Source organism: Rhea americana, unplaced genomic scaffold, assembly GCF_003343005.1.
Source record: "Rhea americana isolate MKP2758 unplaced genomic scaffold, rheAme1 scaffold_18, whole genome shotgun sequence".
In the NCBI taxonomy this organism is placed as follows: domain Eukaryota; kingdom Metazoa; phylum Chordata; class Aves; order Rheiformes; family Rheidae; genus Rhea; species Rhea americana.
The window spans coordinates 8,084,083-8,098,912 of NW_028185927.1; the positions used below are offsets into that span (position 1 = coordinate 8,084,083).

Consider the following 14,830-nt stretch of genomic DNA (forward strand, 5'->3'; position numbering starts at 1 on the left):
CACAGATGAAAAACAGGAGATGTTCTGAGCTTCCAAAAAACTTTTGAGGCATAACCAGAAAAAATTGCAATATTCCTGGGAGCTGRTGCCTGAGCACTCTCTGCTATCACAACTCCCGCACTTGGAGTCAGAAAACCATCTCCAGTGCAACTCTGCCCTTCTAGCTTGCATTTTCTTTTTTCTTTTTTTTTTCCTTTGTGTATCTATACAGAGAGCTCTTTGCAGCAGGATCTGATAGTGTCATGAGTACGGAAGTCTTGGTCATCTTACTCAGTTTTTCTTACTGTACAAGCTGTGTAGGTGTAATTTTTGGTTAATTCAAGCACTAATGTTTATCTCACCTKCTCTCTTGAAGTCCAGTTTTCCCACAAGTGATATACATATATGTACTAATTTGTTTCAAAATAGGAGACTGCAGTGATGCTTGTATATCTATGCTTAGGYATCTAGATCAGGGGCATGGCCCTGGGAAGCATAGGACAGCCATACTGAAAATCAGGCCACTTATTAAAGTGTCTCAATACACATTTACAGGTCCAATATTTGAATCCCTTCTTTGAAAACTGTGGCCTAAAAAACAATCCCCTCACCTCCCTCGGCTCACCAAAGAGATCTTACTTTGATTTTTACAAARCATGGGTCCTCACACCAGGTCTCATATTATGGGATGCCCCAGCTAAACAGGCTAATTTATGCAAAGATAACAGAGAATCCCCTATGTGTTATCTGTGATCCCACTGTCCAGCTGCAGGAGGAAYGCCTGGTGCCTGCTGAGGCAGGAGCACTGCTGATCTGTGCTCACCAAGGGCCTTTGGACAGTTTTCTGGTCTCTTTTCAGTGGAATGCCCAAATGACCAGTTTATCTTTGAAACAGGAGATAAAAAGGATCCAGGGCAATGGCTTTTGGGCCTTGAAATTAAGAGGTCCTTAGAGCCAATAGCTTCTTGAAAAGTCAGCTTTTTCTCCTGCAGACTGTCCCATTCATGCAGAACAGCTGTACCACAGAGGCAGGATCATGCTGACTACTGATGAGAGCTTCTTAAAACTGTAGTATTTAGCAAGTATTTCTTGTTTAAAAAAATAATGAGGAGGAGTGTAGCAAGTAAGATAAAGGGAAGCAAATGTATGAGCTGAAAAGGCTATGAGATGGATTTTCCTTGGAATTTCTGCGCTTAGCCATCAAATCCTGGGGGGGGGGGAGGCACCACACTGCTGATCACAATGAATGAATGAAATGGATGAATGAATGGAATATGGCACTTAATAGGCAGATATACCTGAACTTGGGTTTTTCCCTGAAATTCAGGAAAAGCTTCAATCCTTGGGCCTGTGCATTAGTCACCCAAACAAACAGGAGAGGTCTGCATGAAGCAGTGCAGAGCAGGACAGAGATGTAAAGAAAACTGAGAGCAGAGGAAAAGAATGGTGAAAAGAGATGAGGAGGAAGCTAGAAAGAGAGGGGAGGGTTTCTTCTGGTGTGTGTTTGTTTGTTGATGGTGTTTTCTTTTTTCCAGGAAACAGAGGCTGAGAAGGTTTTAGCTTTAAAGAGTTTCCTGGCTTCTTCTGTCTGATCTTTCCTGAGTTTCCCTGGATAAGCCTGAGAAGCATTTACAGGAGGACAGAATCCATGAGTAAGCTGGGAGCAGCTTGTGCTGCTTTCAGTGCCATACGAATTCTGAGCTCATCTCCCCTGAGGGGTTTGTCTGTACCATGAACAGGAGCTGGGCRGGACGTTACCACGTTCCCCAAGCTCGAGGAGGCATTCTCCTCTTTCCATGGTGAACACAGGGTCTCCTGGATGACCCAGCTCTGATGTGTGGTTTTCAGATGCTCTGATTATGTGTGCACTGGAAACTGTGTTCCAAACTATTTAGCAGCGAAAGGTCTCCATTTCACAGAAAAGGGGATAATTTTGCAGCTCTTCAGCATAAAAAACATAATCTGTCACACTAATAGTTCTTGGCTGTTTCTTTGTATCTCTCATCTAAAGGCTTTAAAGTGCAGTTAGATCTTAATGAATTAAGACTCATGATCCCTGTAGAAGATAGATTTGGTGCTCATTTCATTTGCAGAGAGGAAAACTAAGACACAGAGAGGAAGTGATCTGCTCTGCAAGGCCACATATGAARGCTTAGAACAAATCCAGACCGTGATCTTTTCACCAGCCATTCTGCCTCTTGTTTTTTTTAAGTCACTTTTTAGGTAAATCTTGTGCAATGACATCAGTGAGGTCCAAGCAGGTTTGTTAGCTCAGACATAAATATTACCTAAAGTGAGGAAAGCACTTCTAATAGGCAACAGTTCAGAGCAAGGCCTTGTCCATTTGATTATCCTATCTTTTGCCCTTTTCCTCTGGACCACATAATCTGTGGTGCACAACAGACAGACTTGCCTCAAATTTATACTCGCCTACAGACAGGTCCATGTGAACTCCTGCATGTGCACGCCCTGCTGCAGGGACTCGCAGCACCCCCAGCTGCTGCAGAGAGGGGGAAGCTGTCCCTTAGCCCCCCTTGCCAGCAGCCGGGCTGGCAGTGTGACCGCCAGCCACTGGAAGGCTGCTGGAATTTCGATGAGTTAATCTCATCACTTTATCACAGGGCACTTATAGAAATTACAGGGAGCTATGAGCAGCTCGTTGTGCTGGCAAGCAGCCACAGGACCCATAAAAGAAATTGAGAGACCAAAAAAAAAAAAAACAGAGAACTTTGCTAAAGTTTTGGAGACAAGTTCTCTTGGTAATGCTGATTATGCCATCCCTGGTGACGGCCTTGTTTCCTGCAAAAATGACAGGCACTGGCCCCAGCCATAGCTCTTAGTCTCTGCCACACAGAACACGTTGTGGGGCTGGATATAAAACTCCATGTACTTTGGTGGCATTATCTTGGGGTGATTTACTGTGAAGCGGGTGCAGTGGGCCTCACCTCTTTGCACTGGTAAGAGGGGCTGTAAGACACCGTGGCGGCCTCTGACTGGACACAGTGTGCGGAAGGGGCACACGAGGCTGTGTACAGTGGGAAGGCAAAAAGGCGTGCTGAAAGGGACATCCCACCAATGCTGGGTGTATTTTTTTCACCTGTGCTTACCAGCTAACCACCTGTCCTGCAGCACCACGTGGTGGCTATGGCTTTGCTRCACAAGAAAGGGAGCCTGCCCAGTGCCCTCCCTCCTCTGGCTCTGCTGCTCTAACAGTCGTGATCCAAGCGCAGAAGTGCCCGTGACTGCTGCAAATTCAGGCTGTACATACACTGTGCATACACTGCTCTGTACCTAGTCTGATGCTGTCACAGTTCAGTTGTGGTGTCTAGGCTCTGCAGACTGTATCCAGTACTTTGCTTGTCGAGGAGAACCTTGGGCTGGAGGCACAGGGAACCTGGGGGATCTGTCCGACACAGCAGGAGGGCCCTCATGTTGTCAGGTGGGGGTTCTTACTGCCTCCAGTTGTTGTAAGGGTTGTTTCTTTAGGTGTACTGTGTCTGTGTTATGGGGCAGCTTTTTTGGTCTTTGGGCCACAAAACATGAAATCTAACAGACCTGTAGAACTCTGGGCCTGGTTTTGGCAGGTGAAAGGCAGGCATTGAAACAAAGGCAATACTCTCCAAAGTAAGACCCTGTTCTAATTTTGTCTCAATTATATTCCTCTTCTGTTCCTTCCTGTGTGGGGTACAGCAAGTGTCAGATCCTGAGGTAAGGGACCTGTACTTAGAGGTCTGCAGTGTGCTCAAGCTCCATGTCTAGAGCAGGAGCTTATTACCTTGAGATCAAGCCTGAATCTCAATTTTCAGCTCTCTGAGAACCTTGATACATTGCTGCCTATTGAAATTCAGTTCCTGCACAATGACGAAATATAGTCTGAATGGAAGCAACTTGTGCAGCACACCCTGCTCCTGCAAACAAACTGCATTTTGGGGACAGAGGAGCAGTGGTGAGGAACATGATGGCTTTGTGGTAAGATGAGAGTCTGACAAGATAAGAGAGGATGTGGAAGGGTCACACCTAGCCGGCAGACCACCCTTTATGCTTTGGGGTTTGTGTGCTCCTGGGATTTGACTTAGAATGGGCCAGCCATGGTATRAAAAATCAGCTCGTGCCACCTTGCTTTTGAATCTCATTGCTCTATCTGTCTTTCCACTCATATTTTCAATAGGCTTTGCAAGTGTTCACTTAGCCTCATGGTCTAATCATGTCCCCCGGAGACGGTTATCTATTAGACATTGGTCCTTAGGCAGAGGAATGAAGGGTCTCGAACAACACAGAAATTCCTTGCAGAAGTAAAGGAACAAAAGTCAAGGCTGTTCTGCCCCATGCTATTAATCTGTAAGCTCCCTTTCTGATCTCCTGATGACATATGAAGTCCAGAATGTGTGATCTCTTTGCTGTCATCTACAGTCCTTCCTAGTGCTCTGAATGAACTCTTGAATCTTAGTTTCCCATTCTAAAAAGAAAAAAAAGAAAAAAAGAAAATTTCCCATTCTTCTGAACTGACTGTTGAGCTCAAAAGTGCTTTTTGGAGCTGCTTGTTTTAAACAGTAGCCAGACTGCCTTAAATATATTGTTGTTTTCAAGGCATTGAGCTTAAATTTCCAATATTTCTTTACAGCAGGTGTTGAGTAACCCTCTTCAGAAACATMATCTTTAGAGTGAATGGCAGGATGGAGAAAGCTGTCTCTCTTTTTTTGGGTTTTTTTTTTTTGCTTTTTTTTTCCCCCCAAGACTAAATAATTATTACATTACACTGATCCAGTGTGATGACACTCACATTCTAATATCACACCTTTGCATCCACGTTTCAGTCACGCTCTTGCCTTATGGTTAAATATGGTGTGACCAGAAATAAATTTGGGATGCTTCTCTGTTTGTTGGGTCTTGGAGGCAGTGTTGTGATGTGATTGCAAATGAAAGGGAATGAGGAAGGAGGCACTGATGATGCATGCTAAGGCATGACAGGAAAGTGCACAAGGACTAATAAAGTGAAACTGGAAAGGATGTTTGCATAGATAGCCTGTAAAATGAACCCAGGGCAGCTATCTTAATCTAGGCCCATTGGTTCCCTGTACTGTGACAGATGGCAGGAGGACAAGAGGGAAGAAATGTCATCTCCCAGGTCTTAGAACCCAAATAAGGCAAAAAAGGACAAACGTCATCCATCCTCCAGACACGTGGCAAGCCTGGCAGCATGGAGAATGCTGTTGGTATCTAAACCTCCAGAGGTTTAGATCTATCTCTCCAGAGGTCCCTTCCAACCTTACTGATTCTATGATTCTATGAACGGCTCTGACTTGCAGCCCTGAAATGCAGAGAATGGGCCAGGTTATCAGCAATGCAGCACCAGGGGTGATGATGTGCCTGGAGGATACCATGTGCCTGAAAGCCTAGTGTTGCAGTCAGCCCTGGGATAGGTTTCTCCCAGTACAAAATATCAGTACTGCTTGTGCTGAAATGTGTTCTAGTAAGTAGCGACCTGTGCTCTCAAAGAGCTGTCCCCAGCCAGCTGGGGTCTCAGATTATGTGTGTGTGTGCAAATGGCTGAGCAAACATGCATTACACAGACTGCTGGTGGCTGGAATATCTGAGCAGTGCCCATTACAGGCAGAGGAACTGCCAGTCCTCAGACCAGGGGGAGAACACAGCTCCTGGGTGACCATCTCTGTGTTTGATTGCAGGGAATATTGAATACAGCTGTCCGGCCACCAATGAATGTGAGATCACAAAACGGAGGCGCAAGTCCTGTCAGGCGTGCCGCTTCATGAAATGCCTCAAAGTGGGGATGCTGAAAGAAGGTAAGACAGAGTGGAATTCAGAATTGCTCTGTGCTCCCGCAGGACCTAGGACTCCATGGCAAAGTCTTGCAGGAGCTCTTTCAGTAGCTCACACCGGCCCTCTCTGGCTTTCCTACGGCAGCTTTTTACAAGGTTTGTGAAGGAGTCAGGATGGGCAGTAACATACTGCCTGGAGGGCAGTCAAGAGGGGGGGTAGTTCTAGACGGCAACCTCATGCTAGAATGTCACATCTGGCACTTGCAAATTTGACAGACAGATAGGAGGTTGCTGTGCCGAAGTGGCTTTCCTTTCCTAGAGGAGCCCCAGGCTGGGAGTGTTGCTGTCCTTGCCCCTCAGCTCACTTAGCGGTGTGGGGGAGGGACTCCCACCTGATTCTGACTGGGTTGGCCCGACTTTGTGAGGGAAGGATGGAGTTACTGCAGCACTGTGGCACAGTGTGCAGCAAAGGTTTTGCACCTAGAAGACTTCCTGAAGATGGTGGGAAGCATAGGTTTGTCTGGGAGCTATGGGTCTTCTGCCCTGCTTGCTCAGCTGTGTTGTGCTCAGTCTATTGATCTGTTTAGTGTTCTCCGAGCAGTGCTCAGCTTCTTTCTTGTGCTGCTTTTCCTCCCTTTCCTTCCCCACCCCCAATCCTTGTCCATTCAAGGTGAACCACAGGGAATTCAGTGGCAATTAAACAGATTCTTATGGATTGACTTTAAAGCTTTGTTTCCCTGGGGTCCCTCTGGGAGAGGCAGAGGGAGGAGGGGGAAGGAAGAAGCAGCATTGCATGTAACCCTCTGCATTGCTGTACCTGGCAGAGCACAGTGGCCTCAGTTTGACCACAAAGAACAGCAGCTCGCTGTGGTCTGCGCAAGTCCAGCATGCTGGAGCTAAGATGCCAGCACACAGCTCACTTCCAGGTCACACTGTCTTAGCAGCCAGTGATGATGTCACTTGAGCGTACATTGCTGTGCACTGGGGCTCTCATTTCTTGAGAGGCAAGTTGACAGCAGCTAGTGTTGTTAAGAATGTAGATTAAATGTTAAACCCGGTTTTGTTCTTTGATGGATGTGTAGTATCTGTGGTTAAATTTCCTTCTGCCAGAGCTGACCAGTTACTAATGGGAGGAGATGCAGATTGCTGTAGTCTGGCCCTCCCTGACCTTAGTGCAGTGGTGATGGAACCAGAGGATCCTGATCTACTGCTGGAAGGCAGATGCCTATTTTTGGAGTAAGAGAGGGACCACTGGAAACCTACTTCTCTGTGTCTGTTCTGGGAGGGATATATCTCCTCATCCACATGCCATTCCATGCTAGTGACACTGGCTTTAGTGGGAGTGCAGGCTGGTAATGAGAGAGCCTGACCATATGGAGTTCACATAAAATAACCCTGAAGGCATGATGTGGATCCAGTCATTCCACAGAGCATCATCATGGGTCCAGGCTAGTTGGCTCAGACACAGCTGTGTCTGTGGTGCCCTGCATTCAAGCTGTTGAGCATCTCAGAGCTGGCAGCTTGGGGAGCAGGGACACAGGAGCCCCTGCTGGAGTGTCTGCCTGAGCCAGAGCCGAGTGTGCTGACCCACCAGGGCACCTCAGTGCTACTGATTCCAGGAGCATGACAGAGTCCAGAGCAGGGTCAGGTGGAGCATTTGGTGGCTTAGCCTCCATGTTGTGTGAAAACCGTTAACTCCTTCCAGAGCAGAAGTAGGTTGAAAAGCAGCGTACATTCATTCACACCGTGCTGTACCTGAACTCATGAACCCTATGAGATATTACCCATCACAAACTGAAATTTAACTCGAAGGTTGCTTTAGTGCTAAAGTGTCTTTTGTTATTCATGTAGGGCTGAATATTTGGCACCATTACTGCCACTGGTGAAGAGTCGCTTCCTACTGATGTTAGTGTATCTGTGATCCTGCCCATAACTTTTAGAGCTGTGGATTACACAGTATAAAGATTTATTGATAGTAATGGGATACAAGATGACATGATAATATCAAGAGGAGCAGAGGAGCTTGCACTAGCCATCTGCAGACTCTTGTGTCCTAAGACTGAGTGGTTAAGTGATGTAGGATTTTTTATTATTCCTTTTCTTAGTTTCCCCAGCTGTGAAATGAGGCTCATACTGCATTGCTTTGTGAAAGGATTGCAAGAACTGATTTGTCAACTTTATGTGAAGCTTGGTGGAAGTGTGCAAAGTATTAGTGTATGGAATTCAATCAATACACATCCTTAAAAGCAAAATCCCAAAAGGGATAAAAAAAATGGTTTTATGGTCTTTGGTCTCCACAGAGCCAGGAGTTTCTGGAAAGAGCAAATCCATAATTGACTTTCTGCTCAGAAGTGCAGAATTGACAAGGGATTTTGGATTATAAAAAGTTTATTGGTTTCTTCCATTTCTGATCTGTCATCCTATTAGTTCACCTACCTCCTTCTCTGCCAGCATGGGAGTGTTCCTTGCTGTACATTTCTAGTAGTTTGCCTGTTTTTAAAAATCCCTGATGTCTTGGCTTCCCGAGAGAGACAATCCTGCAGACTCCAAGCGGTCACTAGGATGAAATGTATTTTGATACTCAAACTATGATTTTTTTTTTCCTTTTAATAGTTTCCCTTCCTACTTCCCTATCACCTCAGTTTGTCTCTCTTCTTTGGATTTATCCATGGCAGAAGTCTGTTAACCCATTTTTTTTTCCTCCTGCTTATTTGCCAGGAGTTTGGGGGAGGAATTGTGGTGTGATAAATGAGAGATCTAGAAACAGATTTCTCTCATGCCAAGTCTCTCCATAATATATTTGGCATTGGGCTGGTAACTTATTTTGGGAGGTTGCTGGATAACAGCGTTGTTTTATCTCTGGAAGAGTATGAGACTCCATTAGTACTTACTTAAGGGCTTTATGATTTCTTCTCAGTAAGGAAGGAAAGACTTCTCTAACTATTGTCTTGTACAACATGGTAGGCATGTGGGAGTAAGTCTGCTCTTTGGGAAGAAGGAGCAGTATTCAGAGATGGCAAAAACAGGTAGCAATGATTTCAAGCCTGTGCTTTGCTCCTGAAATGCTTGGCTTGGTTCTGTGGGAGAAGACTCAAGACTGCTTGAGGAATGCATATGAGGATCACCATATGTCGTCTCCTTCCTCCATCGCAAGAATGGAAGAAAGGAAGGAAGGAAGGATGTAACAAGATGCATGGCTGTATCTGCGGCCCTTTAGTATCTGGGGAGACTGCCCCTAAGACAGCAGTGCAGAGTGAATGAGGATCAGGGCAGGAAGAGAGCCGACAGAGCAATCAATAGGTGTCTCAGATATCCAGGCCACTTTCTTTAAGAGAGTTCCGATCAATGCATTGCAACGAGGGAGCTGCACGGACACCAGAGCCTTGCTGTCTCAAGTTCTGGTGTGACACTGCAGGGCAGGAGAGAATCACTGGGGAAAGTGTTAAGCAGAAGGCTCTGCTGGCAGAGCCCAACTGGCTCAGATATCTGAAATGTTGGCTTGTCTGTCTGCTTGTCTCTCACTTTCCCCTTCCATCTGGAGTGTGCCCCTAGATAGCATTAATTAGCCCCTCATTAGCAGACAGATAAGAGGCCAAGGGCTGCTAAATCTGTAGTCCAAGATTCCTAGTCCCAGTGCTACTATGGAGAGGTGCTGTACCTCTGTAAACCTGCTACTCTCAGCCTCGCCAAGGTGACAACTTGCAGGGAGCCAGAGATGGGATCCCTCCACAAGTTCATAAGCTACGGAAGTACTCACACTCTGAAAGAAATAGGGAAACTTGAGCAACCTGTGATACATTGTATCCTCAAATGGAGAGGGTGTTCTCTACAAACCTGCCTGGCCAATGGAGATGGCCTACAAAGGACAACATACTCTGCAGCTCGCAGGGTCTTGAGAGGCATTGTTCAGAGCTGCATACTCCTGTCTTTGGCCATGCCACCGCTTCTCTTTGCACCCAGCATTGCCTATCTCCTGCCCATGATGGCCAAAGTGTAGCTGTTTAACTCTGCATTCTAAATCTAGATTGCTACTTCTCTAGGATAATGGATAAGATAATTTCAGAGGTTTGGCAGGTCTCTTGAAATCTTACTATGCCTTGTCAGCTTTGGGAAGAATATACCCTTGCCATTCATGCTCTGTCCATCCTTGGCCTTTCAGTTCTATGGCAGTTTGTTTGTCTGTGGATGTAATTTCAGATGACCCATGGCTTATGTAAGTGAGATTAGAGGAGAAGGGTTTGATTTTGGACATTGATGGGTTAATCACGATCTCCCAACCTTGCTCTCCATACTTCTGCTGCCTCTCTGAAGTCAGTCCTGTGTGCCACCTTGCAGAATGTCTCTGTGCTGAGGACTGTGATGTCAGTCTTCCCCTGAGTAAGTCAGTCCATGATAGGGAGCTGTTCTGAGGACATACGAAGAGAGATGGAGTATAACAGGTGAGAAGTGATAGGATGTCAAGGTCCCTCAAACCAGAACTCATCTTTGGGTGAAAAAGGGAGTGACGTGACTTGTTTGGAGGCATTTGGGAAGCTACAAATAGAAAGACAGGCAAGCAGAGGAGGAGCAATACTGGATGTACAAAATCTACAGCAAAGCTGCCCCTGTTTTCCCACATCTGGCAGGCTTCTGGACTACTTTTAGAAGGGCAGCAGCTGTAGACAGATGTCTGTCATGGGCAGACTGGCTGATGTCTGGCCATTTTGTCCTTTGCTGTTGTGTAAGACCTGTAGAAACCTTTTTTTCAGTGGGAACATTTGTGCTGTTTCTAAAGCTCCCTGTTCTATGCACCTCTGCTTCTCATTGCAGATCTGCAAATTCCTAGCAGTGGTCAGGGCTTAGCCCCGCAGTCACTTCCAGCTTTTAACAGAGTAACTTTTTAACCTTCCCAAAACCATGTCCTCTCAGCATTTTCTCCTAGAATGCCGCATTTCCTTTCAGCTCTGCTGCAGAGGGCCTGCTGGGAAACTGCAGAGACCYGGAAAGAGCAAACTGACTCTGAAAAAGAGAACAAGGATAGATCTTTAACACTTTCATGAAGTGTCTGCATATGCATATGATCACATGTCATATCAGAGAATGACAAACAAAAAAAAAAAGAAAATGAAAAGCAAAGAACTGTCTAAAAAGTCTTGTCCAGACTTTGGGATGATGTTCATTATCCCATTGGCCTTTGAGTCTTGTTTTCCTTCTTAAGAAAAAGAATGTTTCATGTTCCTGGACTGGTTGTCTCCTGCTCCCTGCTGGTACTGAGACTTGTCTCATCTGAGTTCTGTGCATGATTAACACCTAAGAGTAATTTTCTGAGATGTGTGAGTGGCTTCTGTCCAGTTCCCAGAAGACAGGGCAAACTCTGTCATTGCTGGTTAGCTTCCAAGAAAGAGGGTAAAGGCCCTGGGGATGTGTCCTGTGAATRGACTAGATACAGCTTGTTTCAGAAAGTAGAAGACATTCTATAGTCCTCCAGATCTTCAAGCATTTCTTGTGATAGATAGGAGTGGGAATTCCCAGAATAGGAAATATGCCCTATATAAGATGCTTTGCCTCACTCTGAATTTATTTAAAGGAAAGCTGTCCTCTGGCCTAGACTCCTGGCTCTGAGGAGTCACCTAGCAGCTATGTTTCTTGTGTGGCGAGGGTAATGCCTACAGATGCAAGGAAAGAAGGTAGAGGAGAGGTTCAGTCAGGACTGGGATACAGAAAAGGTAGGCTCTTTAACACCAAAAGAGAGGGAAGGCATTTGTTTACTTTGTCTACATGCCACTGTTTCTTCCCAGAAGTATATCTGCTGTGGTAGTAATCCCAGGTATAACCATTCCTTTTCCTGGCTTTGCTCCTTGTCATCGTAATGCATTTCCATAAGAAATGTTAGAGGACATCTTAACATTCAACAGGGCATCCAAATTCTTTGTTAGAAATCCCCAAGCTTCTGGATTCTTATCTGTCTAATCTAATCCATTTCTTATGCACTCATCACTAGAATATGAGGATACCAACACCAAACGTCCAGGTAGTGAAATATGAATCAGAAGTGAACAGAGAAGAGCCATAGAATTTACCCCACTCATCTTTCTATTAATTGTTCCCTCTTTATTCCTGTTTCTAATGCCTGTTCCTGGGAATACTCTATRTCTCAGGAGCTTCCAGCAACCTTTTAACTAACCTTTGTGCTGTCTTGTCTCTGCATGTCAGTAATGTTGGAGGTGGTGTCTACTCCAACATAGAGATGGCAGAGTCTGAAATTTCAAGTGGAGAAAAGAAGTTGCTGTCTCTTTCTCCTTTCTCCTCCTGTTCAAGACCTTGGCTAATCAGGAAACCCTGTAGCCAGTAGGACTTTCCTAAAGTTTAGTCCTAACTCTGCTGTTTCCCTGACCAGATGCAGCCAGTGGCTGATGTTGTGTTTCCCAAGAAAGCAAAATCTGTCACCTCTGCACAGGCCTGGCTTCATGAAGTTATAAATTGGGTGCAGTCATCTCATAGCTAAACAAGGGATTCCAAGACATTGGTCATCTCAGACTGCTTCCGCATGATAACTTTGCCTTCATTGTTCACTAAAATCCAGGTAACTGAATCAACAGCAGAGCTCATTTTCAGCAGTGTAACCAAATGCATGTGTTTCATTTCTGTTTTTAAGTGTCCGAATCTTTTAGTGGAGCAAAATGTTTCCAACAACCTCTCTCCTCTCCCTCTTGCTCCTATCCTTCCTTCCAGACCATGTGTTCTCAAAGAGATATTTGATTTCAGTGAAAGCTCAGCTGACATCCCTGCAATATGCTCAGGTTCTCGCTTTGTGCTTCCTGGGAAGGATGAGGGCTCCTCCGGGGATTCTGGGTAATTGGGTTAGTGGCCAGCTCATGTCAGAAAATTAAAAGGCAGCCCTGATCAGGTTGCTGCTGCATGGGATTTAATGGCTTTGTATTTATAGAGTATTCTGCCTGCAGCAGGTGCCAGAAATACCAGTATTGGAGGCATCCAAATGAAAAAGAGAATGAAAAATGATTTTTCTTTCTCTAAAATACCCCTGTGTTTTAAAACAGGGKTTTTAAAACAGACAGGCCCTGTCTGGCCTTTGAAGGCCTCCCTCTGTCCTTTGAAATAGGATCTCCAGGTACAGTGAGTGGCATCTTGATGTCTATATCGTCCACACCCAACTATTTTCCAAGTAATGAACTGAGCATGTGATGTGGCTGGAGCTGGGCTGGATGGTGCCATGATCCAGAGCATACACTGCTTTTGGCAGGAGGACTGTAATTCCCCAAAGAGGAGGCCTCCAGTGGATGTGCTATTCACAAAGTGCACATTGGGCTAGTGGCGCTTGGTACCTCTTTTCTGACCACAAGACTGGTGCATCCAGGACCCCTCCCACACCTTCTGCCATACCCAATGGATTATGAATCTGTCTAGTCTGGTTTCCCCCATTCATTTTGAGTCATTGATCCTTCTTGGTGATTATCTAGGTTTTTGTCATACCAAACCAAATCTCTGCTCTATCAAACGTGAAGTCTAGCCTCCACTGACGTACATCAGTGTAGGTTCAGAGAGGTATCCTCTCTGCGTGATAAATGCTGTGTGCTTTAGAGACCTCTGGAAATGTAACAAGAATCGCCCTCTGCCTTTTTACAGTGCTAACCTTGGCCCAGAACCAAAAGTTCTGCTTAGAGCTTTCATAACACATATGGAAAGGAGGAAACTGGAAAAAGCTACAACTATGCAGGGAAGTTTAGATCCCAACTGTTGTGCTACAAGTTTGTAGCCAATTCTGACAACACAGTAGCTAAGATCCTCTCAGGAGCACAAGAGGGGAGTGGGACTGAAAGCATACCCCAMTGCTGTGCAGTAACTTAAGGCACATGCATTAACATTTTCACAGGTTCTGGTGACCTACATTTTTTAGTGTAGTGTAGTCAGATCTGCTGACACCTTCAACCCCTCCCCCTGACTCATCCCAGAAGTGTGGGTCAGCCCCTGGGCTGCAGAGTTTCCTGAAGCGGTCTTTACTCAGAATCACCTGACAAAGCTGTCTGAGTTTAAGTGGGCACTAGTTCATACTGTTGGAAAAGACACTGCTGATATGAGGACTTTAGGAGAGGCTTTGAGGCTGCAAGGCCTAAGCAGAGTTCCCCTAAGCGGCATGGCTGAACTGTCAGCAGTGTTGGTGACTCTGAGTGACTCCTGGACTTCTGTGGTCTCTGTCACAAGTAAGCTTCTCTCCTTGCACTGGTGGCGACTTGAAGAATGGGATTCTCATATGTTATGTATCTACAAATTTGGTTCTTAGGCAATACTTATGCTCCCTCAGCTGTTTCAAAAGGCTCGTATGCTGTTTCTAATTAGCATCTCTAGGTGCTATACTTGTAGACAGAAGACTGGGCTAGACAAACCATTGGTCTTACTCAGAAGGATATTTCTGATGTTCCCTTGATAGTCAGTGGAGAGAGGTATCTGCCATTACTTCTTMKTWRWKWRKYKTTYKKMRRRMKRGKKSWSWGWGSWRRWKYKYYMWWSKKKYKKTTGCWKSCYARRRGASYCTRSAKSCWCAGRWGSWAGYTAWCWMRKYYWAMSKTWRRMYKWGWTARCTWSCWYCTGWGSMTSYAGRSTCYYYTRGSMWGCAAMMRMMMSWWKRRMRMWYYWSCWCWSWSMMCYMKYYYKMMRAAMRMYWMWYWAMKAAGAAGTAATGGCAGATACCTCTCTCCACTGACTATCAAGGGAACATCAGAAATATCCTTCTGAGTAAGACCAATGGTTTGTCTAGCCCAGTCTTCTTTCTTCAGTCTTTCTGGGACTGAGGCTTTGTTGTCATTTAGGATCTTTTGCAAAAGTCATCCTTGAAAAAAGTCTTTTCCTATCAGACCTGTGCCTGCGTCCACTCCTTTCACAAAGCACCCATCAGCCTGTTGCTATGCAGGTATTATCATCATGGGTGATGTAGCCAATAGACCTGCCATCCTGCTTCAGACTGTTTAGAGAGCCAGGAGATTATATGCCTGAACCATAAACACAAGGTGAGTGTGTGGATGTTACTACAAAGAGCTAAGCAAGGTACTAAGGTATTCTTTATTCCCATTTGCCCTAGG

At 45.5% G+C, this 14,830-nt stretch overlaps 1 protein-coding gene across 3 annotated transcripts in view; it reads left to right on the forward strand.

Annotated features, from left to right (window-relative positions):
- The window catches only part of ESRRB (estrogen related receptor beta), a 131,932-nt gene that overhangs the window by 93,512 nt on the left and 23,590 nt on the right, over positions 1–14,830 (forward strand). For all 3 annotated transcript variants that reach the window (XM_085301790.1, XM_085301789.1, XM_085301791.1), the window contains exon 3: positions 5,664–5,780. In XM_085301790.1, coding sequence (XP_085157916.1) covers positions 5,664–5,780 — 117 coding nt within the window. The remainder of the gene's footprint in view (positions 1–5,663; positions 5,781–14,830) is intronic.